Source organism: Papio anubis, chromosome 14, assembly GCF_008728515.1.
Source record: "Papio anubis isolate 15944 chromosome 14, Panubis1.0, whole genome shotgun sequence".
Classification (NCBI taxonomy): Eukaryota; Metazoa; Chordata; class Mammalia; order Primates; family Cercopithecidae; genus Papio; species Papio anubis.
In genome coordinates this window covers 101,882,409-101,908,658 of record NC_044989.1, presented here as the reverse complement: position 1 = coordinate 101,908,658, position 26,250 = coordinate 101,882,409, and the positions used below count along the sequence as shown (strand labels likewise).

Genomic DNA, 26,250 nt, shown 5'->3' with positions numbered 1-26,250 from the left:
TTTTAGTAGAGACGGGGTTTCACGGTGTTTGCCAGGATGGTCTCGATCTCCTGACCTCGTGATCCGCCCGTCTCGGCCTCCCAAAGTGCTGGGATTACAGGCTTGAGCCACCGCGCCCGGCCTAGACTCTATTCTTATCCCCAGACCACAAGAGGCTCTTCATATAAGACCAAACCCAATCTACCTGGCTGACTAGACAGAGAGTTGTATTCTAGCGTGACTAAGGAGTCCATAGGAGTTTTACTTTTGCTGTCGTCATCTTTAATATCACCCTCCAAACCCCTTCTAGTCTTATCCCTGCTTCTCTCCTGCACTGCTTACCTCTAAATTAGGAAGAGATAAAAATGCATGTTTAGGCTCTACCATACGCAGAAATCAGCAAATATAGACATGCCAAAAAAATCTGGGCTAAAAGTTCCTAGAAATAAATCAGTTTGTATGCAGTTTCTTTTCATTCATTCCCCTCCCCATTTGCTTTGGACCATTAGCATACCTCCCCCACCCCAAAACTTCTCTGCTTGGAAATCTTTGCACAGAGACCTGTGTAGTGAGGCTGGGGCCCACACTCCTCCCTTGTCCTCAGACGGAGAAAGGGGTTTAGAACGTTTGGTGGTACCCAGAAATAGCAAGGATGCAGTACCCCTCCTAACACTTGGGAACACACACACACACACACACCCCCCTAAGATTGTGTTCTTTTCAAAGTAGTTTTTATAGCAGTAACATGGGAGGCCCTTCCCCTAATCCCACCTGGAGGCCTGGCGTGAATTGTTTTCACTCACCCACTATTTTTGATGAGATTAGAAATGTTTAGCTTGAGATCAAAACTCTCATTGTCTCCAGAAAACATGCTTTGTGTTAGGCAAGGCTTTCGATGCTTTAGGGAATTCATGGTATATTTGGGTTGTTTGATCAAGTATTCCAAACAAGGACACAGTTCCACTTTCTTCCGTGAATTTCCGTGTAAATCCAGAGAGTATTAATGGAGTGTCTATTGTGTGTTCAGAACTGAGTGCTCTATTCTTTAGGGAAGATGCAAAAATATAGTCCTTGTACTCAAGAAGAAAACAGCTTGATTGAGAGATATTTGTAATCCCTAGATAATGAAGTTCACAGCTTTTTCTGTGTTCCAGTTACAAGCATGTCTTTCTAATTCTGCTGTGAAAGAGTATTGTAGGGTGTGTGTGTGTATGTGTGCACGTGCATGTATGGTCACCCAGGAAGCAGTGTGGGGTAGCAGGAAGTGCACATGGTTAGAATCAGACAGGCCTGGCTTTGACTCTTGCCACTGTTTACTGTCTGTCCTTGGGCAAGTCACTAAATCTCTCTTAGCCTCAGTTTCTTCTTCTGTCAAGTGGGGTGATAATAGTAGCTACTCATTGCAGAAATTAAATGCAGCTGCGTCTAACCCGCTGGCACAGTGCAGTACCCAGTGCTGATAGGGAAAGCTAAAATTTGCAAAGCACTCACAGCCTGCCTGGAGCATTTTACATGCAGTCATTCTGCAAGCCTTACAACACCTCCTCATAAACTAGGTTATTCTTAGCCCCATTTTACAGTTGAGAAACCTGAGGCTCCGGGATCGCACAGCCAGTCGGTGGCAGGCAGGGATTCAAATGCGCGCATCTGTTTCTAAAGTCTGGGCTCCTAACAGCGTCTATGACATTCTGTGGAATGTCACTCCTTTTGAAGCCACTCCTTTTGAGTCACCACCTTCCCAAGGGGTAAAGACAGTAAGTTCTGATAGGAATTCTTGCTTTCCAAAGAGAGCAGTTATCTAACTTTGCAGTATTGCAAAGTTACTCCATTTCTTGACGGAAATGAGCACCTGTTGGCTAAGAAGAAACTGCTTCATATTCACCTCTTCCTTTAATCCAGTGTTAAATGAGTCCATGACCTCCTCTCTCCAGTCAGCTGTGAGGTGGTTTCCGTAGTCCTATACCTTTGGTTGAGAGAGGGAGAGTAGAAGGTGAGTTTATGGCTCTGCTGCCTTTGTTTGTGAGAATCGAGAGTGTCAGGCCAGATTCACTGATTCTTGGGGCTCTTAATAAAGTAGATGCTGGTTCTGAAGCATCAACTGAACCATTTTATGATTCTTTGACTCTAATTCTTAGTCTCAATGTCAACAAAGTGGTTCAGATGAGAGGAAAGAGTTCAAACACAGCAAACAAGAAGCCTGCGCGTGCCATTTTGCAGAAGCAGATATTTCAGAACGTTTGGTTATTTCTTCTGGTCCCCCAGGGTAGAGGAAAAGGATAGGGTCGTTTAATGACATGGACCAATGAATGGCTGAGACCATCCCATCTGTGTCTGTTAACTAAGTGATGTGGTGAGCAAGTGGATGCTACAGATGAGGATACATAGCATTATCCCGCCCTCAGAGCGCTGTCAGGTGAGTTAGAGATGCATTCATGAAAATAAGCGTAAAGAAGAAAAAGAAAACACTTGCTGCAGAGTCTGTTTTAGGCCAAGACAGGATGGTGATCGAAATTTGTAAGCTCAACCCTTTCAGCCAGTTGCTCTTTCAGGGAGAGGAATATGGCAAAGAAGAGAGACTGTTCTCATTTCATTTGTACCATTTCTTTGGACATAAATTCCGTGGGTCTGAAAGCAAAGCTCTGCCCAGAAAGGCTGTAGCCCCTGTGGAGGACTCCAGCCCCGTGCACGCTTGCAGAGTGCCCCTGCATGCAGGCACAGTGCAGTGAGAACCCTGGGCCCTCAGCATTGGACAGTGGGCTGATGCTCCCAGCTGGAGTCTGTCGTGCTAATTTTGCTGTGATTTCCTTTCATAGGCTTTGGATAGGGTTTTACTTACATCATCATAAGCTCCCACACGGGGGAAAAAAATGGCAGTAACACATCTCTGAGGCTTCCTCTTTGTTTTGTTTGATGGTTAAGGCAGCAGCAGGCATCGCGAGAATGGCATCGCGAGAATGCAGGAGGTAATAGGACATGCGATTCGTGTATATTACCTTGTAATTTCCACATGAGTGATTCTGTTCTCAAAACAAAGGGGAAAGTAGAACTGTACTTGCAGGCAGAATGCTAATTCTTCCTGTGGCCCAGTAAACGGTGGAATGGAAAAGGGGCCTCCCTCTGCTGGGGGCTTTTGGCTTTTACCCTGCTAGCATTCTTTGATTGGCTCAGAGGAGTTGTCAGAGAAGCGTGGTGCCTGGCAGGCTTAGAAACTTGGAAATGTCTTTGCTCAAGGAGATCCGGAACCTCTCTGGGGGCATCTGAGGCAAAAGGCAGTTTACTGAAGCCTTTTCAATAATTTCAGTAAATTTTAAATTGAAAAGAGATGATCAGGAATGCACCACTTGAAAATGCTGCCTTTCTTTAGAAAAGGCTAAACGTTTCTTTTTAGAATTTTGGTGACAAGTTCCTAACTATCATGTTCCAATTAAACGGTGCCTGTGTTACCGTTAACTAAGAGTCACTATGAAATTAGGCCAGCTTCCCATTTGGGCCCAGACACTTTCTGCTAACTGTGGTTAAGAGTAAAGCTGTTCCGTTGCTTCTCGGGAGAATAGACAGCCTCAGCTGCTCTCAGTCACCCCCAGACGCTTTGCTAAGTCTCTGCAATAGTTCCCCAAGTTCTCCGTGAGATGAGGATAGCATCAGCCCGCCCTGCTGGGGTGACTTTTCTCCCCACATAGCCAGATGACATCTTTTTTTTTTTTTTTTTTCTTTTGAGACAGAGACTCTCACTCCATTGCCTAGGCTGGAGTGCAATGGTGTGATCTCGGCTCACTGCAACCTCTGCCTCCTGGGTTCAAGTGATTCTCCTGCCACAGCCTCCCAAGTAGCTGGGATTACAGGCACCCACCACCATGTCTGGCTAATTTTGTATTTGTAGTAGAGTTGGGTTTCACCATGTTGGCCAGGCTGGTCTTGAACTCCTGACCTCAAGTGTTCCACCTGCCTCAGCCTCCCAAACTGTTGGGATTACAGGCGTGAGCCACCATGCCCAGCCTCATGTCTTCTTCTTACACCAAACTTCTTGAGATTCTGAGCCCAGTGATGCCTCCAAACGCCGTGGCCTCAGTGTGCAGGGATGCTGCCTGGGTTAAGGAAGTGAGGAATTGTGCACCTGTCTCCAGGCTCTAAGCCTGGGCACAGGAGGGGGACTGCACTGACCTTAGATGGACCTTGTTTTATGCCAACGTTACCCAAAATATATTCTGGAGAATATTAATCCCAGGAAATGCCCCCAAAGTAATCGTGGAGTGTATGTTTACTGTTTCTCCCTTGTGGAGAATTTCAGGGCTTCTCAGCACATTAAAGGTGCTAAGACTGCAATGAGCAAATAACCAAAAATCATACAATCCTGCATCTAAAAAATTATCTTGAAAAATAAAAACATAGCAGCAAGGAAATAACCTCCTCTGGCATGGTCCTTCCCCTTTCTTCGAGTAATTCTTCATGATTTTCCACAGAAGACCCATTGACCAACACTATCTCAGGCAATAGATATGTCAGCTGTATTCCCATTATAATTTTACATTTTCTTATACATAAAAAGTTCCAAAACAACATTTGAAAAATTCTGAAATGTTTAAAGATGCAAGCAAAGATTATTTATTTATTTATTTATTTATCGAGATGGAGTTTTGTTCTTGTTGTCCAGGCTAGAGTGCAGTGGCGCAATCATGGCTCACTGCAACCTCCGTTGCCCGGGTTCAAGCGATTCTCCTGCCCAGCCACAGAGATCATTTATAATCAGAGCACCTGGAGATAGTTACTGTTAATATTATAGCATATTCCCTATCAGCCTTTTTCATACTTTTCCATTCAATTTCTTTTTTTTTTTTTTTTTTTTTTTTTTTTTGAGGCAGAGTCTAGCTCTGCTGCCCAGGCTGTAGTGCAGTGCAGTGGCACGATGTCGGCTCACTGCAACCTCCACCTCCCGGGTTCAAGCCATCCTCCTGCCTCAGCCTTCCGAGTAGCTGGGATTATAGGCATGCACCACCATGCCTGGCTAATTTTTGTGTTTTTAGTAGAGATGGGGTTTCACCATGTTGGCCAGGCTGGTCTCAAACTCCTGGCCTCAAGTGATCCACCAGCCTTGGCCTCCCAGAGTGCTGGAATTACAGGCGTGAGCCACAGCGCCTGACAGATGCTCTTTGTTAATGTGGATGACCAGCTCTAATGTATTCTTTAGAAAAGTTCACCTTTTATGGACAGCACTGTCTTCACTGAGCATCACATGCTGCAGTTGCCTCTTAAAACTGTGAGCACCTATTTGGTATATTTCAGTTCCACCAGAAATTTGTGTTCCTTCTACAATCTCAGTCTTAGGCACTGTGGAGACTACAAAAGAAGGATAAGGCCTAGTCCTGATATGCCTTCTAGAAAGGTTCAGTTTGCTCCATTTATAAAACTCGGATTTGAGAAGCCTAGCCCTGCACCCTTTTCAGTTCCTGTGCCATCCTATAGCAGAGCTAGTGACCCCAGGTAAGATACGCCAGATTTCCCCATCTAGAAGGAACCTGGGTATCAGTGAGTCTTTGGTTTAGGCATGAACTATTCTGGGTTTCTGTTGCTGTGTAACAAACCACCCCAAAGTGTGAGGGATTAAAGCAATGGCATTCATTTTGCTCATAGATCTTTAACTAGGGTAGGGCTTGGCGAGGAGTGCCTGTTTTGTTCCAGGTGGTATCAGCCAGAGTAGCTCAAAGATGGTGGGTAGAACCCTCTGAAGACGTGCTCACTCTCACACCTTTGGTTGATGTTGGCTTTCAACCAGCATGTCCACTAGAAGTAGCTTTCCCTATGGAGATATGGCTTCCTCACAACATGTGGTTGTATTCAAGGGTGAGTGTCATGGGGAAGCTCCATCTCCTCTTAGTCCCTGGCTTTGGAAGTCAAACATTGTCACTGCTGCTGCTATCTATTCATTAAGAGCCAATAGCCAAAGCCAGCCTATATTCAAGGGAAGGAGAATTAGAACCCATCTTTTGATAAGAGAGCTTCCGAGAATTTAAAATGCTGTATGTCAGAATCACCATATCAATGTCCTCACTATTTTTTAAGAGGAAACTGAGGTCTGTGGGGTTGGGAGTGCCTTGCTTACTCTCTCCTGGCTTAGATGCAGAACGAGGATGAGAACTCACATCTTCTGAAGCCTGTCTAATGCTCATCTCAGCCAAGCCAAATCGTCTGGATTCTCCTGTTCCCTCCACCACTCTTCATCTCCCGGTCGGAACTGGGAACATGAAAATAGGATGCCTCATAGAATGCTTTTAGCTCCTCACCATAGAGACCCTCCAAGGACAAGAAGTCACTCTTCAGAGAACTGCACATCTGTTTGCATAGCTACTACTGTACCTCTTATTCAAACACCAGCTCTTTTTGGCAGCAAGGCAGCCTGCTGGTGCTTCCTTCAGCAGTTCTGAACATAGCTTTCCAACTCGATTGGCAAGCATTTAATTTATGAACTTTCACTCCATTTGATCAACTGTGTTTGATTCGGAGAGCATCTTCTGTATTCCCCCATCAGGATGTCTCTGTTAACTCAGTTAACAGAACTAGACTTAGTGGAGCCAGTTTAAAAGATGGCACCCTTGGGAAGAGGCACCAGGAAAAGCATCCTAGTAGCAGGGAAGCCTCATAGATGTTATGGATAGTTTCCCAGTGGATGCCAGAGATGCATAAGCTGAAGATATTGCCAGCCAGAGCAGTCCACACTTGAAATGGATTAAAAGGAAGAGCCTGCTAGGAATGGTAGTTTTTTTTCCCCCTCTTTTCTCTTTTTACTGCTTTTTATCCTCATTCCTGATCCAGCTCAAAGATGAGGAATTCCAGTTCAATGGTTTTTAATTTTTTCCCAAGGGAAACGTAGGACTTAGGACTTTTGGTGATGTATAAAATGCACCTGGACCACTATGCATGTTCTTGTGAGTTTAAGGAAGAGAGAGGGCCAAGGACACAAACTTGGGGGTGCACGTTGACATTCACCTGCATGCTCAAACTATTCTTGGTACAGGGCCTCGCCCAGCAGGATGGGAAATGAGCATCTTCCTTCCTCCTCTGTGCCACAGGCCCCTCAGAAGGACCTGATCCCCATCCCAGCCACAGTCATGCCTCTTGGGCAGCTGGGTGTGAAGTCCAGTCTTGCACACTTAGTGTGCACACCTGTGTCAACTCTTCACCAAGAAGGAGGGGAGAGAAGCGTTGAGTATGGTGTATATAATATGCGTCTGTCTTACAAAATCCTCTCAGAGAAGGGCCTCCAAGGTTCCACCTGTGGGAGAAACCCGAGGGGTGTGGGTGTGGGTGTGTGCGTGGCGCTTTGCCTTGGAACCATGTGGTTCTCCTGCCTTGCACTATGTGGTGACTCTCCTTCCTTCGGCCCTCCTGAAATACCATAGACACAGCCCCTTTGTAAGAGTGTGGGGCTACTGTGCTAGGACTCACTTGGATCCTGAGCTGCAAGTACAACCCTCCTCCGGAATCCCAGAGTTCTGGAGAGCTACGCCTGAGGCGCACATCTCCTCTCAGAGGGTAGGGAAGCATAGGACAGTAGTTTTATTGGGTTAGTAAAACTCCGTGTTGATGTGCAATGGCGGATTCCTTTTGATGCTTTTTTAATGTTAGCTCATTCCAGAGTGATACACTAATACCAAGGGAAGAAGGGCCTGCCCAGTTCATCTGTCATTCTCTTTGTTCTGCAAGAACTACCCAGAAATATGTTTCTTCAAGAGTCTCTTATAATTATAGTCCAGCTCACCCCATATGCTTTTCTGCAAAAGGATCTTATTAACAGCCCCTGCCACCAGGCTTTTATATTCTGTGTTCCCACCCTTTGATTCCTATGGGTCTTTTAGAAACTCACTAAAAAATATATGAAAAGATACACGAGAGTTTTGGATCTTGGTAAGATGGAGTTAGCCTACTCCGTCCTGTCCATTACAATGAATGCAGCTGTAAAGCCTGAGCAGAATTCATGAAACAGCTATTTGAGGACCCTGAAGAGTAAATAGTAGGGTGCAGATTGGGGAAGCACTACCAAACCAGCAGCAAGTTCACCATTTTTTCCCCTGTAATATCTCCTAGCATAGACGCAATGCCCCACACCCAGAAGTGGGCCTCTGCTGACAGAGAGAGGACTAGGAGCTCTAATACTGGCTTAAGGAGCAGGAACAAGGTCTCCTAATGCTCAGATTGTGCAAGGTTAAATCTGTCCTTTTTTGTTTTTTCTCTATTTCCTTATATCCTGGAAGCAATCCTCCAACCGCAGCACAGCAGGAGCAGCAATGACAATCAGAATCCACATGAAAACTTTTATGCAGAGGGCGGGGAACCTCTCTCCAGACAGAGCAGCTACACTTCCAAGAGGGTGGGATGAAACCCTGCTGCTTTCTTCCCCCTTGCTGTCTATCTTCCTACTGCTTGGCCCCAGATGAAAGCGCAGATGTAGGTAGTATGAGGCAGGGCGGGATAAATAGAGCCAGCTTTCTGGCCAATGGAACAGAAAGGGAGCCTGGGAACCAGAAGGTACTGGGCAGATTTCAGAGAGGGAGGTGCTCAGGAAAGTGACTCTATAAAGTTGGTTGTGAGTTTCTGCGCTGACCCCTGAACTGAATCTGCATGGATCTGATCTTAAGCAGCATACCGTAGACCCTCAGGTCTGAACTTCAGAATAGACCACCACCCAAGGTCTAAGACTGGCCATGTGGAACATATTTTAGTAGCAGTATGGATTTCTCATCAGAAACCAGGGAAGCCTTCTGATAGGAGTACAATGTTTTTTAAATGTTGAAAGAAAAGAGCTATTAATCCAGAATTCTACATGCAGTGAAAATATCCTTCAGGAATGAAGGTAAAATGAAGATATTCTCAAATGAATGAAAACTTCCTGTCCAGAGACCTGCTCTGAGAGAGTTACTAAAGGTTTTTTCAGCAGAAAGGAAATGACACTAAATAGAAACTTGGAATAGGAAGAATAAAGGAAGAATAACAGAAATGGTAAATATTTGACAAAAACAGCATAATCTGATAGGGTATTCAGTGTATGTATAGACAGCACATAAGACAATTGCTGCATAAAAAAGGGGGGAAGGTAGAGGGGGCTGTATAGAGAAAAGTTTCTAGATTCCATTTGAAATAATAAAATATTCTACGTGGACTTTGAAAAGACAAGTTTATATATTACAATCCCTAAAATTATTACTAAAAGTCATACAAAGAAATATAGAGGGCAAAGAAATAGATAAATTAAAATGGAATACTAAAAAATGTTTAAATAATCCAAAAGAAATCAGGAAAGGGGAAATAACCCAAACAAAGAATGAACAAACAGAAAACATGTTAAAACAGAAGATATAAATCCAAGCATATCAGTGATTACATTAAATACAAATTGTCTAAATATGCCAACTAAAAAACAGATTTTGTTGCAATGATTTTTTTTTCAATAACTAAATACCTAAATATATGCTGTCCGCAAGACAGTCAACTCAAATATGATGGTATAGATAGAGGGTAAAAGTAAAACTATGGAAAATGATATACCACATAAACACTAATTAAAGAAAGCCAGAATGGTTCTATTAATATTAAATGAAATAGATTTCAGAGCAATGAAATTTACTAGGAATAAAGAGTGACATTACATAATGATAAAGGATCAATTCACCAAGAACAGATAACAATTCTAATATGTATACACCTAAAAACAAAGCTTCAAAGTACATGAAGCACAACCTGAAGAAGTTAGATGAGTCTTTAATATGCTCCTCTTAGGAATAGAACTAGTAGAGTAAACTTCAGCAAGGATATAGAAGAATTGAAAAATACCATCAGCCAACAGAATCTGATTAGTATTTGTACAACATTCCACTCAACAATAGCAGAATACACATATTTTCAAGTACATATTGAACATTTACCAAGGTAGACCAAACCTTGCTTCATAAAACAAATGTAAATAAATTAAGATGAAAAAGTAGGAACAGAAAGATAGCAGGAAAAATATCTCCACATCTTGGAAATTAAACAACGAACTTTGTAGTAATCCATGGGTCAAAGAGAAAGTCTCAACGATATTAGAAAATATTTTACTTGAATAGAAATGAACATATAACATTTCAAAATTAGTGGGTTGCCGCTAAAGCAATGCTTAGAGGGAAACTTGCAACATTAAATGCTCATATTAGAAAAAAAGGAAAGGTCTCAAATCAACAAGTAACCTTCTACCCTAAGAAACTAGAAACAGAAAAGTAAGATAAACTCACAGCAAGAAAGATGGAAATTAGATATAAACACAGAAAGTAATAAAATTAAAAACAGAAAAACAATACAGAAAAATCAACTAAACTAAAAGGTGGCTTTTTTTTTTTTTTTAAATATATAGAGTTTTAGTGACCTTCTATAGTCTGTGTTGACATACACTAATATTTTAACTGTGAGACTGAATTAATTGAATATTGGATATTGAGCCAAATTAGTCCAAAAAGTTAAATCACTTAAACTGTTTAGAATTCAAGGTGGCTTTTTAAAAGATTGGCCGGGCATAGTGGCTCATGCCTGTAATCCCAGCAGTTTGGGAGGCCGAGGTTGGGGGATCACTTGAGGTCAGGAGTTCAAGACCAGCCTGACCACCATGCTGAAACCCCGTCTCTACTAAAAATACAAAAATTAGGCGTGGTGGCAGGCGCCTGTAATTCCAACTACTTGGTAGGCTGAGGCAGGAGAATCGCTTGAACCTGGGAGGTTGAGGTTGCAATGAGCCGAGATCATGCCATTGCACTTCATCCTGGGTGACAAGAGCGAAACTCCATCTAAAAAAAATAATAAAAATAATATAAAGTCAATAAAATTGGTAAGTCTGTCAAGGGATTGAAAAAGGCACAATTTATCAATAGCAGGAATAAGAAGGGGTATCATTAGATATTCTGAGAAATTCAAAGGGCCATAAGGAAATACTATGAACAATTAGATCCACCTAAAATCCAACCACTTAGATGAGATGGGCCAATTACTTAAAAACCACAACTACCAAACTCACAAAAGATGAAAGAGAAAACCTAGAGTCCTGTAACTAAGAAATTGAACTTGTATTTGAAAACCTGAACAGGAAATCTCCAGACCCAGATGATTTCACTGGTGAATTCTGCCAAACATTAAAAGAAGAAATGTCACCAGTTCTGTTCACAGTCTTCCAGAAAGTTGAAGATGAGGAAGTACTTTCCAATTTATTTTATGATACCAGCATTACCCAAAGACAGTATGAGAAAGGAAATCTGCAGAACAGCATTTTTCGTAAGTGTAGATACAGAATTTCTCAACAAAACATTAGCAAACTATTTCCAACTATATATACATATATTTTTTAAATTATGATCAAGTGGAGCTTATCTAGGAAATGCAAGGCTATTCAGAATTCAAAAATCAATGTAATCCACTATGTTATGAAGTTATAAAAGAAAAATCACATGATTATATCAATTGATGCAGAAAAAGACTTTGGCAAAATGCAACATCTATTCATGAAATAAAAATCAATACTTAAAATAGATCATAAATCTAAATGTAAAATACATAAAACTATAAAATCATAAGAAACAAAGATAGGAGATAGTCTTTGTAGTCTATAAGGTTAGACAAAGAGTTCCTAGACCTAACACCAAAAGTACAACTCATAAGAGAAAAAATTGTTAACCTGGACCTCATCAAAATTAAAAACTCACTCTGTAAGTTACTATTAAGAGAATGAAAAAGCAAGCAATAGTTGGGTAGAAAATACTGACAAATCACATATCTGACAAAAGACTTGTGTCCAGAAAATACAAGCAACTCTCAAAACTCAATAGTAAGGAAGTAGACAACCCAATTTTAAAATGGGCAAAAGATATGAACAGATGCTTCCTCAAGGAGGGTCTACAGATGTCAAAAAAAGTGAAAAGATGTCCACTGCCATTAGCCATTAAAGACATGCAAATTAAGCCGCTAATAATGTACCACCTCAACTTTCTTAGATTAGCTAAAATATAAAGTACTGATAGTATTAATTCCCTTTAAGGTTGTAGAACACTGGATCATTCCTACATTGCTGGTAGAGAGGTAGAATGGCATGGCTACTCTGGAAAACAGTTTGGTCGTTTCTTATAAACATATAGTTTCCATATGACCCAGATGTTCTAGTCCTGGGTTCTTCAGAAAAATACAAACACATTCACTGAAAAACCTGTACACCAATGGGCATAGCAGCTCTATTCATAATTACCCAAACTGGAAACAATCCAAATTTCTTCAATGGGTGAATGCATAAACTGGCTGTGGAACACCCACACAGTAGAAAACTACTAACCAACGAGAAGGCACACGGTATTGACAGACCCAAGTTGGATAAATCTCAAAGGCATTATGCTGGGTAGAAGCAACCAGGCTCAGAAGGTTACATGCTCTAGGATTATACTTTTATGACATTCTCGAAAAGAGAGCATAGGGATGGAGAAGAGAGGAGAGCTGGCCAGGGTTTTTGGGGAGTGGAGGGCATGAGAGAGTTTTGTAGAGAGCTGTCTCGTGTCTTGATGGTGATGACTGTTCCACACATTTATACATGCGCTAAAACGCATAGAACCGTGCCCCTGAAGAAAAAGGCTCGCTGTGTGTTAATTTTAAGGAAAAACAAAAAACAAACGTTTTAAAGCATCCAGCATCAGCGTCACTTTTTCGAGACTAATGAAATTTGACTGAACCTCACTTGGCTCTTTCCCTGCATCCCCTGCTGTGGTCGCCGGGGAGCAGCAGTGCAGTGCTGTGCTTTGGGGTGGAGGAACCTGCTGGACCCTTCCTGTCTCTACTCACTTCCCATTAAGTTGGGTTCCTCATCCTTTTCTGAGGACTCATTTCATTTCCTTTCCCTGTCCCCACTCATCCAAAAGCTCAGACCAGGTTTGCTTGGTCTGCCATTCACAGCTGTGCCATCAGCCTCCCCCTGCCTCCCCACCCTATCCTTTCCTTCTCCAATTGAGCCCGACTCTGCTGCCAAACTTGACCACCTGGCTTTCCCCTGGGCTGTCCTCTCCACTCCTGACCATGCACCCCTCGAAGCTATCTCATATGCTTGCCTCTGGGGACTCTCTGGCTGGGCTCCCTCCTTGGTGAGCACCCTTGACAATTCGTTGGAACTTCTCACCGGGCGGTAGTGTATTGCACACCCTGTACCAGCTTCTGAGGAGTGAGTTCAGTCTCTTCCTCTAGACACTGAGCTGCTTTTAGCTGAGGGCCAAGACCTCTTTACTGGTGCCTCCTCCATATTGCTTGATGGAGCGCCTTGTGCACAGAAGGTGCAAATCAGAGAATATAGAACAAAGGATATTCTTCCTGTCTCTCATTGCCCTGGTCCAGAGAACCCTCAAGTCAGAAGTGGAAGAGGCCCTGTCAAAGGGGGAGGGAGTGGGGAGATGTTAGTCAAAAGGTAAAAAGCTTCGGTTAGACAGGAGGAATCAGGTTTTGAAGTCTGTTGCACAGCAGGGTGACTATAGTTAATAACAACATACAGTGTTGTATATTTCAAAATTGCAAGGAGAGTAAATGTCAGATGTCTCACCACAAATAAGTGAAGTGACAGATATGGTAATTAGCTTAATTCAATCATTCCATGTTGTGTATATATACATCTAAACATCTCATTGTACCCCATAAACATGTACCGTTATTACGGGTCCTGGAAGGTAACCTGTCCCCCACTTCCCTGGAGGTCTGTCTGTATTGCATTTAATAAACAGATGTTTGAGTTCCACCCATGGGGGCCCTTCTGCCTCAATCCCCTACTATGTGTATCCAGATAGGCTAGTTGTGCTGTGTGGCACACAATCCCCAAATCTCATTAAAGCCGATGTGCTCATCACACAGCTGCTGGGCCCTTGCTGTAAAGTGTCCTCACCCAAGGACCCAGGCTGAGAGAGGCTTCACCTCCCATCACCAAGGGAGGTGAATGGAAAAAGGAATGAGGCAGATTTTGCACTGACTCTTCATGCTTCTCCCTGGGAACCGACACATGGCACTTGTGCCTACATGTTCTTGGCCGAGCGAAGGGGCAGGGAAGCGCAATCCTACTGTGTCTAGAAGACAAACTGGAAATATTTGGTGAACAGAAATCCTAACACCACAGGTGACCACCGCAGTGGGAAAGGCCGCTCCTCCTAGGAGTGGAAGTGAGGGTCACAGTCTTCCCTTGATTTCCTGCAGTATCTTCCCCAAGAGGGAACGCAAACACCAGCCTCCTGTTAGTGTGTGGCACTGTTTCTCTGCATGGTGTGCTTAGTTTTTGTGCTATAAACTCAAGCAGCCAGAATTAGTCACTCTCAGTTCTGTGTTCCCAGAACACTGGGTCCATAGGTCCATAACAGATCATGCCACAGTGATTTGGAGGGAGCTGTAGGAAGTGGCAGGAGGGTGCACAGCCTCACAGTGTGGGCCCTGGGCAGCCTGTGCCACCACTTCCCAGACCTGTGATGTTGGTGAGTTACACGGCCTCTCAGTGCCATGCTCCTTCCCCTTGGAATGGAAATGCAATAGTACCTGCCTTAAAGGGTTGCCATGAGGATTGAAGGAATGAATGGATGTAAAACTCTTAACATGGTGCCCGTTACATACATAGTAAGTGCCCAGCAAATGTTACCTGTGTAACCCGACCCAAACTCCCAAGATGCCCGATGATGGACACTTCAGAACAGATAATAGAAGGCCGTGCATTCAAAAGTCAATATCCATGTATATTTAAAACACACACATACCTTCCCTTCCTCCCTCCCTTGGTCTCTCTCTTGCTCTCTCTTATTCTCTCTCTTTCTCTTATTCTCTCTCTCTCTCTCTTATTGTCTCTTTCTCTCTCTCTTATTCTCTCTCTCTCTCTCTCATCTTTTATTATTTCTCTCTCTCTCTTAATAAGAAGATAACAAACAACCCAATTGGAAAATAGGCAGAAGGTTTGAACAAATGCTTCACAAAATAAGATACATAAATGGCCATTAAGCATGTAAAAAGATGTCCAACATCACTCGTCACCAGAAAAATGCAGATCCAAGCTATAACATTTCAATGGCTAAAGTTAAAAAAAAAAAAAAAAAAAAAAAAAAAACCCACTCATAACACCAAATGTTGACAGGGATTGCAGCAACCAGGACTTTCATACATTGCTGATGGAAAAGCAAAGACAGTGTAGCCAGCTTTGTGCAGCCTTGTCTTATCAGGTTAAACATAAGCTTACCAGATGACCCAGCAATTCCATGCCTCTGTATTCACCCAAGAGAAATGAATGCCTCTATCTATACAAAGATCTGTACCTGAGTATTCAGAATGGCATTATTCTTATTACCTCCAAGCTGGAAATGAACCAGATGTTGTGGCATATTCATACCCAGGAATACTAGTCAGCAGGAAAAAGGAATGGGATGTTAATATGTGTAGCAACACGATGCATCTCAAAAACGTCATGCTAAATCAAAGTAAAAGACTGTATACTCTGATTCCAGGGCGGTTAAATTCTAGACCAGGTGAAACTACCCGCAGATCAGTGGTTGCCTGTGGCTGTGGCTGGGGGTGGGCGGGTCAATCACAAAGACACAGGAGAAACCTCTTTAGGAAGAGGGAACTGTTGTTTATCTTGATTTTGGTGGTAGTCACCCAATTAATACACCAAACTATGCACTTAAAATGGATGAATTTTATTGAATTTAAAAAATGCCTTAAATCCCCAAAGCCTGGCCAGGCATGGTGCCTCATGCCTGTAATCCCAGCACATTTGGAGACCGAGGCTGGTGGATCACCTGAGGTCAGGAGTTTGAGACCAGCCTGGTCAACATGGTGAAACCCCATCTCTCCTAAAAAATACAAAAATTAGCCGGGTGTGGTGGCACGCGCCTGTAATCCCAGCTACTCGGGAGGTTGAGGCAGGAGAATCGCTTGAACTGGGAGGCGGAGGTTGTAGTGAGCTGAGATCTCAGTACTACACTCCAGCCTGGGCAACAAGAGTGAGACTCTCTCTCAAAAACCAAAAACCAAAGCTTGGTTGTTGGGGTGTCTTTCAAAACCTTCGTCCCAGTGTCTGTGTGTGGTGGTCTCAGGGCCTGCCGAGAGGACCCTCTTTTTGGGAATAAGGTCATTCCAGGCTCATTTTCTTTCTCTTGCCTGAGAGCAGCAGAACCAGCTGACAGCGACCGGTTTCCAGTGGGCACCACAGTGTGTCCCAGCCGGAGGTGGATGGAAACAAGCTTGTGTCTCTGTCACTAACGATGGGAGCTTTCGTCAGAGTTACTGCCAGGCCGTGTTGGTCGTCATTACACCCGTTGAAGAAGAGAACAGAGCAGTAATGAGCTGGGTGTTATCGGCTCACAAATAATTTATAATGGGCAAACTAGGACAGGAACAGAGCTTTTTTTGGCTAAGGAGGTTGCATGTCACTCTTTAAAATCTAGGCCAAAAAATTATTTATAATGCATAGACACTCACTTGGAAAGTTAAAGGGTTCCTTTCTTCTCTCCCGTGTGTTTGAACTTGGTCTTTTAGCCTGGACTAGCAACAAGACGCCGCAACATCTTGCCGCCACGCCTGCAGTTAGTGTGTGATGTGAGACAGCGCAGGTAAAGAGAATGGCTCGGCGAGGGACAGGGCCTTTGTAGAAGTCCCTTAATCTAGAATCCAAGAACAGACAGGGAGGAGGGGAGAGGCAGGAAAAGACCCCTAGGTAAAGGGTGGTGACCGCGCACATTAGCTGAGCTTTGAAGAATTGCCCACATGTTATCAGGAAACAGCCTAAACTGAGATGGGACAGGTAAAAGATGGGTTGTGAACGTGTGTGTTGAGCAGGTTGTGTGCAATTAGGCAGGGGCAAACTGAGTGGTTAGGGTCCCCGTGGTGTCTAGGGAAAGGGTTTTAGAAATACGTCCCTTTATGTCCAAGGGCTGTCCTGGGAAGCAGAGTCTTTATTGATACTGTTACCTGTAGATACTTATACCTGCTCCAAGGGAGGTGCGTCCGAATCCAGCAGCACACTCTGTCCTGACCACACATTGGCCAGGAGCCTCCCGGTGAAGGATTTGCTCCCCTGGGAACCATGATCCCGGGCCCCAGGTGCCTGGAAAAGCAGCAGTGTTTTATGGGCCTGGCCTCTGGGGCCCCTGTTCTCTCTCTGAGAGCGGACTTCTGCAACAAGTCTGTCTTCAGTGAACTGGGGAGGAGTGAGCCAGCTTTCTCAGCCCTGCATCACCTTCAAATGCGTGGATTATTGATGAAGGGCCTGTGGCATGTCATTGAAGATGGAGGCCCCTCAAGTAGCGCTGCTTCTGGACTTCTCCGGAGGGCTTTCTGCGTCACGTGTTCCTTGCTGGTTGTTAATTAGAGCATCCCTGACAGCCATGACTCCCTACTCAAGTTCCTGAGGATCTCAGGGTCCTCAGAGGTGCTTGGGTGGCTTGGGGGAGGCCCCTCCCCTCAAACGAAGCAGCTTCACTTTGATCTCTCCTACAGGTGTGCAGCACAGGGTGTCACTTATTTAAAATAGACTTTATTTTTTGGAGCATTTTTAGGCTCACAGACCAATTGAGTGAAAGACACAGAGAGTTCCCATGTCCCCCTGGACCCTCCCTAGACACACTTAGCCTCCCCCATTGTCAGCATCACCCACCAGAGTGGTGCCTTAGTTATAGCTGATAAGCTTACACTGACACATTGTTACCACCCAGAGTTAACATCAAGGGGCACTCTTGTGTTGTACATTCTCCCAAGTCTAGACAAATGTGTAATGACACATATCCACCAGTACGGTGTCATACAGAGTGGATTCACTGCCCTAAAACTCCTCTCTTCCTCCCTCTCTAACCCCTAGCAACCACTGAGCTTTATGCTGTCTCTGTAGTTTTGCATTTTCCAGAATGTCATATACTTGCTATCATACAGTGTGTAGCTTTTTCAGACCGGCTTCTCCAACTTAGTAATATGCATTTAACTTTTCTCCATGTCATTTTAAAAAGGGTTCATCTCCTCTTAGCAGCCTGACAGCCATGTGCAGTACCTGTCATAGGTCCGCCCTGGGTCTGCACAGCCCTGGCTGTTGTGGGCAGGGTGTCTCTTGCCTCCCTGAACAGGGCGATGAGCTCTTTGGAGCAGGGGCCAGGACATATGTGCTGGTGGCACACGGGACACCTGGCCACCCCTTGGGCCCCGGAACCGGGCTGGGCGTTCTGGATTGAAGGGGACATGGTTTGAGTCTTAGGAAGGGCTCTCTGAGCGCAGCCATCTCAGTCAGCAGTGTGTCCTTTGCTCTCTGAAAGCGAAAGCTCTATGAAGTCCGAGTGAGCGGCATCCGGCCTCAGAGCTAATCTGTGTAAGATTTTGCGTCTGAGTCAGAACTCACTGATTATTAATGCCGTCTGTCTTTGTGGCCAAGAGTCTAGCAAAACATTTTCTATCCTCCTGCCTCGGAAATGTGGCCAGTGTGACCTTCTTGAAAGAGGTTTTTGATAAGATAGATGATCACAATAGAATGTGCTCTAATAGAAAGTGCTTCTGTTTCATTGCAAAGCCTTTGTGACGTGGAATGTTCCAGTAACCTGCTCGTTTTGTGTTTACAGAGCTTCTCGAAACAAGTCTGAGAAGAAGCGTCGGGACCAGTTCAATGTTCTCATCAAAGAGCTCAGTTCCATGCTGCCTGGTAACACGCGGAAAATGGACAAAACCACCGTGTTGGAAAAGGTCATCGGATTTTTGCAGAAACACAATGGTAAAGGTCACCCTTCTCTCTGTTTTTCTTCCTCCCTGCCCTGTCCATGTGGTGATGACTTCACCAATCTGGGCTGCCTGGTTGGTTTTGTCTCCCCAGCCAGGCCCAGCCTTACCAGTTGAGGGCTTCCCATTTCAAAGGCACTCCACCCTCTATCAGCCCATCTCTGGCTAGGTGGGGAGAGGGCACACACCTCCCAATTGCATTATAAGCCAGACGAGAGAATCCAAAACAGCCTCACAGGCAGCACCCAGCCGAAGCAGTGTGGCATTCATAGTGACAACATCTTGATCAAAACTCCCTGGCATAAGTGTCTTTTATTCAATGCTGAACAGACACAGTGGCTGAGTACTCACTTCCTGTGGGATCAGACCGTGTGGGTCTTTTCGTCCCTCTCTGCCACTGCCCTCGAACTCTTTGGTCTTTGAAGCTACATCATGAAAAAATACAGTGAAAAGAATGTATTTTCTTAATGTCACATTCATTGTGTTTTTATTGAGATATAATTTCCATCCCATAAAATTCACCATTTTAAAGTGTAGAGTGCAGGCGTCTTTAGCATATTCACAAGGTGATGTAACCGTCACCACTATCTAATTTCATCACGCCGGAAAAGAAACCCTGTATCCATTAGCGATCATTTCCCGTTCTTCCCCCTCCCTCCAGATCCTGCCAACCACTAATCTATTTTCTGTCTCTATCAATTCCCCTATTCTAGGCATTTTATACAAATAGAATCATACGGTATGTGGTCTTTTGTATCTGGCTTCTTTCACTTAGCATCTGTGTTTTAGCGCGCAGGAGTACTTCATTCCATTTTATGGACCAACAGTATTCCATTGTATGGATATATTAATACCATATTTTGATTAACCATTCATCAGTTGATGGATATTTGGGTTGTTTACAATTTTTGGAAATTATGAATGATGCTGCTGTGAACATTCATGTATAAATCTGTAAGTTGATATATATTTTTCACTTCTCTTGTTTGTATTCCTAGGAGGGGAATTGCTGCATTAAATGGTAGTGTTTAACTTTTTGAGGAACTGCCAAACTGTTTTCCAAGGTGGCTTGTACCAATTTACATTCCCAGCAGCAATGTATGAGGGTTCTAATTTCTCCACATCCTTGCCAACACTTGTTACTGTCTTTTTTTATTATAACTATTATTAATACCATCTCCCTAGTGGGTGTGAAGTGATATCTTATATGACTTTGATTTAAATTTCCCAATGACTAATGATGTTTTCCTTTTCATGATCTTTTCATGTGTTTATTGGCCATTTGTATATCTTCTTTGGAGAAATGTCCAAATCCATGGCCCGTTTTTAAATCATTGATTTTTCTTTTTATGCCTGAATGGTAAGAGTTCTTCATGTATTCTGGATACTAGACCCTTATCTGGTATAGAATTTGAAAGTATCTTGCCCGATTCTGTGGATTGTCTTTTTACTTTTCAAGTGATACTCTTTGACACACGAAGGTTTTAAATTTTAATTGTTAATGTCCAATTTATTTTTTTCTTTTGATTGCTTGTGCTTGAGGCATCCTATCTAAGAAACCATTGCCTAATCTAAGGTAATAAGGATTTATATCTATGTTTTCTTCCAAGAGGTTTATAATTTTAAACTAGGTTAAGCATAGATATTTGATTCATTTTGTGTTTGTTTTTGTAGATGTTGTAAGGTAGGCTGTGAAAATTCATCCTTTTGCATGTGGATTTCCAGTTATCCTGCCACTCCATTCTTTTTCTAACTTTGTAATACTTTATAAAAGTAACACATACAGAGACTATACATATCATAACTATACAGTTGAATTAATTATCACAAAGCAGACACAGCCAGGGAACCAACGACTCAGGTCAAGAAATAGAAGCCCCTTCCTGTCTTCCTCTGCTTTCCCAAAAGACGGAACCTCTGTGCTGACTTCTAACCCCATAGGTTGGTTTTGCCTGTTGGGGCCTTATTCAGATGGAACCATGAATTATGCGCATGATGTTTAGAGATTCCTCCCATTCTTCCAGTGCTGTTGCTGGTTCCTTTCATTAGTGTATAATATTCCATCACATGATTGCCTGCATATGCCGCTTGAACCCATCCTTGAACTCACGTCTTTCTCAAATCATTTTCTCTCCCTTTTCCTCTCCTTCAAACCCTTTTACCTGTTAGTGTGATCGCACCTACCCTGCCAGTCACCCAGGATGTTACAAAAAGTCACAGAATAGTGGAGAGGGCTCTGAACCTATTAGCAAGCAGGAAGAGCAGAATTCTTTTCTCCTTAATCATGACACCAAACATAATAAGTCAGAAATGTCAGACTTCGTGAGGAAATAATTACAGTTCTTCCAGGCAGGCAGTGATGCGTCTCTTCCACTGAACATTTTCCTAGACAAGATGATTTCATAAAAGAGGGTGCGGCTGGGACATCAGAAAGTTTCATTATACTTCTTATTCTTTTATTATTTCTTTGATGATCATATATACCTATTAAAAATGTGACAGTAATGATACATCCTCATATTATTTTTTTCCAAAGCTGCCCAGGAGAGAGTAAAGAACATGTTAATTGCTTTTGTTAAAAGTCAGGGAAGACCAATCAAGCAGGATTGGAATGAAGTGTTACAGCAGTATTTGATCACCCTGATAATTTAATCAAAATCGTTGTATTTCCTAAATAATGATTTAGCCAAGTGAAATAGCAGGTTGGTTTGATTGCCAAGATATTTTGTGCAAATTACTCAAACTAGGTCAGTGCCACTGAGAAGCAGGACAGCTGTTAAATAGGACAGCTGGGATCAAGTTCGTCAGCCTGACATTTATGCCGGGCTCTGTCCACTCTGGAATGACAGAATTGTCAAATCTGGGTCCTGGAAAGGATCAGTCAGCAGAAATGCAGCCTCCAAACACCGGGAGAGCCTGCTTCAGCTCGCCTTTTTCATAAGACGAAGGTCTAGTCCTCACAACCCACTTAAACACAACCAGGATCAGGCCAGGATCTCACCCGTCTCTGATTTCGTGTTCAAAAGAAAGCAGAAAATTCATGGAACATTTTTTGGGGAAATAGAGTTGTTAGAGCAAAACTTGGACTAAAGCAAAAAAGCAAAGCAATCACTTTACTTGCAATCCAAATGGACATGAACTCTGCAGACATCTGCAACAGAGTAGAGAATACTGACCGTAAGCATCTATGCAGGGCTTGCTGTGAGCTGCGCAATATTCTACGAGCTCTACATACAGGAACTCCTCTACATAAAGCTCCTCTTCGTGGCAGCGCTTTTTTTTTTTTTTTTTTTTTTTTTTTTGGAGACAGAGTCTTGGTCTGTCACCCAGGCTGGAGTGCAGTGGGGCAATTTTGGCTCACCACAACCTCCACCTCCCAGGTTCAAGCGATTCTCCTGCCTTAGCTTCCCAAGTAGCTGGGATTACAGACATGTGCCACCACATCTGGCTAATTTTTTGTATTTTTAGTGGAGATGGGGTTTTGCCACTTTGGCCAGACTGGTCTCGAATTCCTGGCCTCAAGTGATCTGCCCGCCTTGGCCTCCCAAAGTGCTGGGATCACAGGCATGAGCCACCGCGCCCGGCCCATGGCAGCACTTCGAGTTAGTTCCATCGCACACATGAGGCACACAAGGTCAAGTCACTCATCCAACTCAGACAGCCAGGAAAACGTGGAATCTAAACCCAGCAGCCTGTCTCCAGACCCCAGCTTTTTAGCGCTACTCTCTATGGCTCCTCCACGAGAGGTGACCTGCAGGGCTTCTTGTGGCTGTTTATACCACAGCTGCACTACAGCTGTTCCTGAGTGTGTCCATTTAGACTACTGGTTCTCAACCTTGTGTGCATATTTGAATCACCTGAAGTGCTTTTGAAAACTACATATTACCAGGTAACCCCCCACAGACCAATATGTCACGATCTCTAGGGGTGGGACCACACTGGGATACCAGCTTGCAAGAGAAGATTGTTCAATTTTCAGGAGTTTTGCCAAAGTTGGTAGCTTGAAATCAGCCATGGTAGGCATATCTACACCACAGAAAGGGGCAAACACTGCAAATCAGGGCTGTTTGTTGTAGAGGGTGGAGAGCCTTTCACCAGCAGGTGGTCAGGTAAAGCCCAGGCATCAGCATTTTTAAAGCTCCCCAGGTGATTCCGGCATGCAGTGAGGGTTAAGAACTATGAATTTCAACATGCTTCCTGCCTTCATGCTAAAGGCAGACCACATGATAAGTAAGGACAGATGATCAGGTCTAAGTAGTTGCTATAATTATTTAGCTCTTTCCCCAATAACCTTTCAGCATTGTTGTTTTCTCAGCTCGGGAAATAAATTTTAATCCTGGACTGTACAAGTAATGCAAATCAAAATGAGAATCTGATCACGATTCTTTGTAGCAAAATGTTGTAACAGTAGCTATTGTAAGAGAGACATCCCTAAAGTCTGTAAATAGCAGGACATATCGGACATCCTTATCTACATCCATCTAAATGTTCTACAGGGTCAGGCTGGCCTACGCGTTATCCTCTTCCTGAGTGAGTCTCAAGCTGACCTAATGAAATTTTCTCCTACTATTAAATCCCATTCCTCATTCACACCTCTTTAATGTGTCTGTCTTCATGGATGGAAGGTGAGGTGGAGAGAGCTGTAGAATAAGGAGAAATTTCCCTGTTGAACAGGGTAATATTTACCCAGGACAGCTGTGGAATTTCTGCCCCATTTTCCAGGATTTTATTTGAGCACATACATCTCAGACATATACTGCTTATTACTCAGATATATCAGGAGCAGTTAGGAGTTGAGCACTCTAGGAAATGGCTACAGGTGATACCGGAGTAGAATTCTGGGGGTTGGCTCTTAATCACAATGTTTTCCTACAAAAGTGGCTCTCAGGTGGTTTTGTTTCCCTGGAAATTTGGAAACCACTTTGACCGTAACACTGAATTGTATTTCTCAGTGTAACATTTTTTCCTCGATTTGAGACATCGTATCTAACATATTTTTTAAAATATGCTATGAACTGAACCTTCACTTCCAAGGAGTCTCATTCAATTGTTGAAATACAAAGTGAATGAGATGGCTGCTTTCGGTATTATTATGCTAGCGTTGACAAAATACCCAGTCATACAGAATGACCTAAAAATTACTGAGGTTAAAGAAGTGGGTCTTTCCTTTTCCTTCACCATGACGTTGAATGGATCTCTATCTAAATGAAATTTGGGCTGCCACAAAGACTCCTCTACTAGACAGACAGGTAATCTGCAGTTTGATCCTCGTGGTCAAAAGAGTCTGACAGTTGAGTGTGCATATTGGGGAGAAGAGGAAAGGCGTTTGTGAGGTTAATATTGTAGCACATCTTCAGTCCCTCTCTTTTCTAAGTGGCCAAACTGTGGCAACCATTTGTTTGAAGAGGTAGGAGTTGCACCCTCTCTTCCTCGCCTCAGCCAGCACCACAGAACGGATTCTGGCCAAGATGTGCATGTAGCACCTGCCTCTGCTTCCCATGCTGCGTTCCACCGTGTGCGTACGACACCTGGCACTGGGTGTGTCCCCACAGTGCGGCCCTTCCTCCAGGGGCCCTCTCAGTGTCGTTGGCTGCCTGACCACCAGCACAGCTTCCTCTCCTGGGTTTCTTCCAGTGTCCAGTTACCAAAGGCTCCCAGCGGCTCTCTTGTGCCCCTTTAAAATCACAAAGACAAAAATCCAACGTTGTATAACAGCAGCAGCAACTTGTTCTGTCTGACATCTTGAAGGAAGGAACCTTCCTGGTGGAGCCGAGCACTGCTGGGAACGTTGGATTTCGGAACAAGTGGGGGTTTACAGGGTCACGTGCACAACTCAGCTCTTTTTTTTTTTTTTTGAGACGGAGTCTGGCTCTGTCGCCCAGGCTGGAGTGCAGTGGCTCGATCTCGGCTCACTGCAAGCTCCGCCTCCTAGGTTCACGCCAGTCTCCTGCCTCATTCTCCCGAGGAGCTGGGACTACAGGCGCCCGCCACCACGCGTGGCTAATTTTTTTTGTATTTTTAGTAGAGACGGGATTTCACCATGTTAGCCAGGATGGTCTCGATCTCCTGACCTCGTGATCTGCCCTCCTCTGCCTCCCAAAGTGCTGGGATTACAGGCGTGAGCCACCGCGCCCGGCCATAACTCAGTTCTTTACATCCTTTGTTCATGAGTAGCTGCTGCATTCACTCAGATTCATTCATTCAAATGGCAGAATGCATTCCTCATGCTCCATGTAAGAGATTATCAAAAACACAAGCACAAAGGAGAGAGCCTTGAAATCTTTCTCCTGGCTTAAAGTTGATGGATTATCTGCCTGCACCATTTGCATTCTCCAGGAAGTTGTTAAACAGGTTAGTTTTATTCTCTGAGATACGAGTCTTATGTTCTTTAGCACCGAGGAAATAGTCTCTGAAGAAACCTATTACTACATGAAATGGAGCAAAATGTTGGTTTAAGATGGAGGATAAACAGAAGGAAAAACAAACGTATTTGATATTGCATTTGAGCTACCTGTAATTATCTTATCAGAAATAATTTAATAATAGAACAAAACATTCTGTAAAAATGCAGAAGAACTAAAATATTTAAGGAACCCCTTGTAGGCCAATGACTATTTGAATTTATAAATGCGCATAATGTCTTCAGTACAAGGCAGTTGCATGAAATGGATGAACTGTAGATTAACCCCTAAAAGTTTTGAGGAGAGTACATTCTGTGTATGGGTATAGCGCGCTGTATTTCAGTAACAGAAGTGCGGAAAAATATGGTACATTCTGTATAACACAGTGGGTTATTTTCCACATGCCTAAGATGTTTCCGGAATTTTTAAAATCCCAGGTCTGTGAAGTGTTTTGCTTCACCTGGACCATGAAGAAGCCACTTAGGAAGGTGTCACAACCATCCCAGTGTTTGTTCCTGTTGCCTTCATAGGTGGCAACTACCTAATTCCAACTGTTGGCAATGGAGTTCGTCATGTAGACATTCAGGGCCGGGTACCACCTGCAAGGGCAGGCACCCCAGCCATAGAGAAGGTGGGGGATGATCCTCCCTAAAGCCTCATTAAGGGAGGTGAGAACATTCAAAGCTCCCAGTCCTTGGAAATCAGGGTAACATATTTCCTTATGCTGGCTTCTTAAATTAAACTACACAGAAGTTTACACAAAATTACACAGAAGTAACATGTGCTTCATCTGTTAATTCCAATTTCTAGGTGCCATTGACTATAAAGGCTTATTTGTGTCTCTTTTTTAGAAGTCTCAGCGCAAACGGAAATCTGTGACATTCAGCAGGACTGGAAGCCTTCATTCCTCAGTAATGAAGAATTCACCCAGCTGATGTTGGAGGTGAAATGCACTTTCAAAATCGCTTCAACAGTTGCCAGTGAAAATGTAGCTACTTGTTGCAGATAAGCCCCTGTGCCCAAAGGAAACTACCGTTCTTGATCCAGGGAAGACTTGGCTTTGAAACAGATACCCTCCCTGAGGCTCTCTGCCTGCTGTTGCCTGTGGGCCATG

The 26,250-nt window shown here is 43.6% G+C and overlaps 1 protein-coding gene across 7 annotated transcripts in view; it reads left to right on the top strand.

Annotated features, from left to right (window-relative positions):
* The window catches only part of NPAS2 (neuronal PAS domain protein 2), a 175,121-nt gene that overhangs the window by 84,402 nt on the left and 64,469 nt on the right, over nucleotides 1-26,250 (top strand). For 3 of the 7 annotated variants that reach the window (XM_003909038.5, XM_031655441.1, XM_031655442.1), the window contains 2 exons: nucleotides 18,582-18,730; nucleotides 25,988-26,079. In XM_003909038.5, the coding sequence (XP_003909087.3) occupies nucleotides 18,582-18,730; nucleotides 25,988-26,079 (241 nt within the window). Of the gene's footprint in view, nucleotides 1-15,983; nucleotides 18,464-18,581; nucleotides 18,731-25,987; nucleotides 26,080-26,250 lie in introns of those variants that run through there. The other 4 variants (XM_009184788.4, XM_031655443.1, XM_031655440.1 and 1 more) reach the window with 2 other exon arrangements.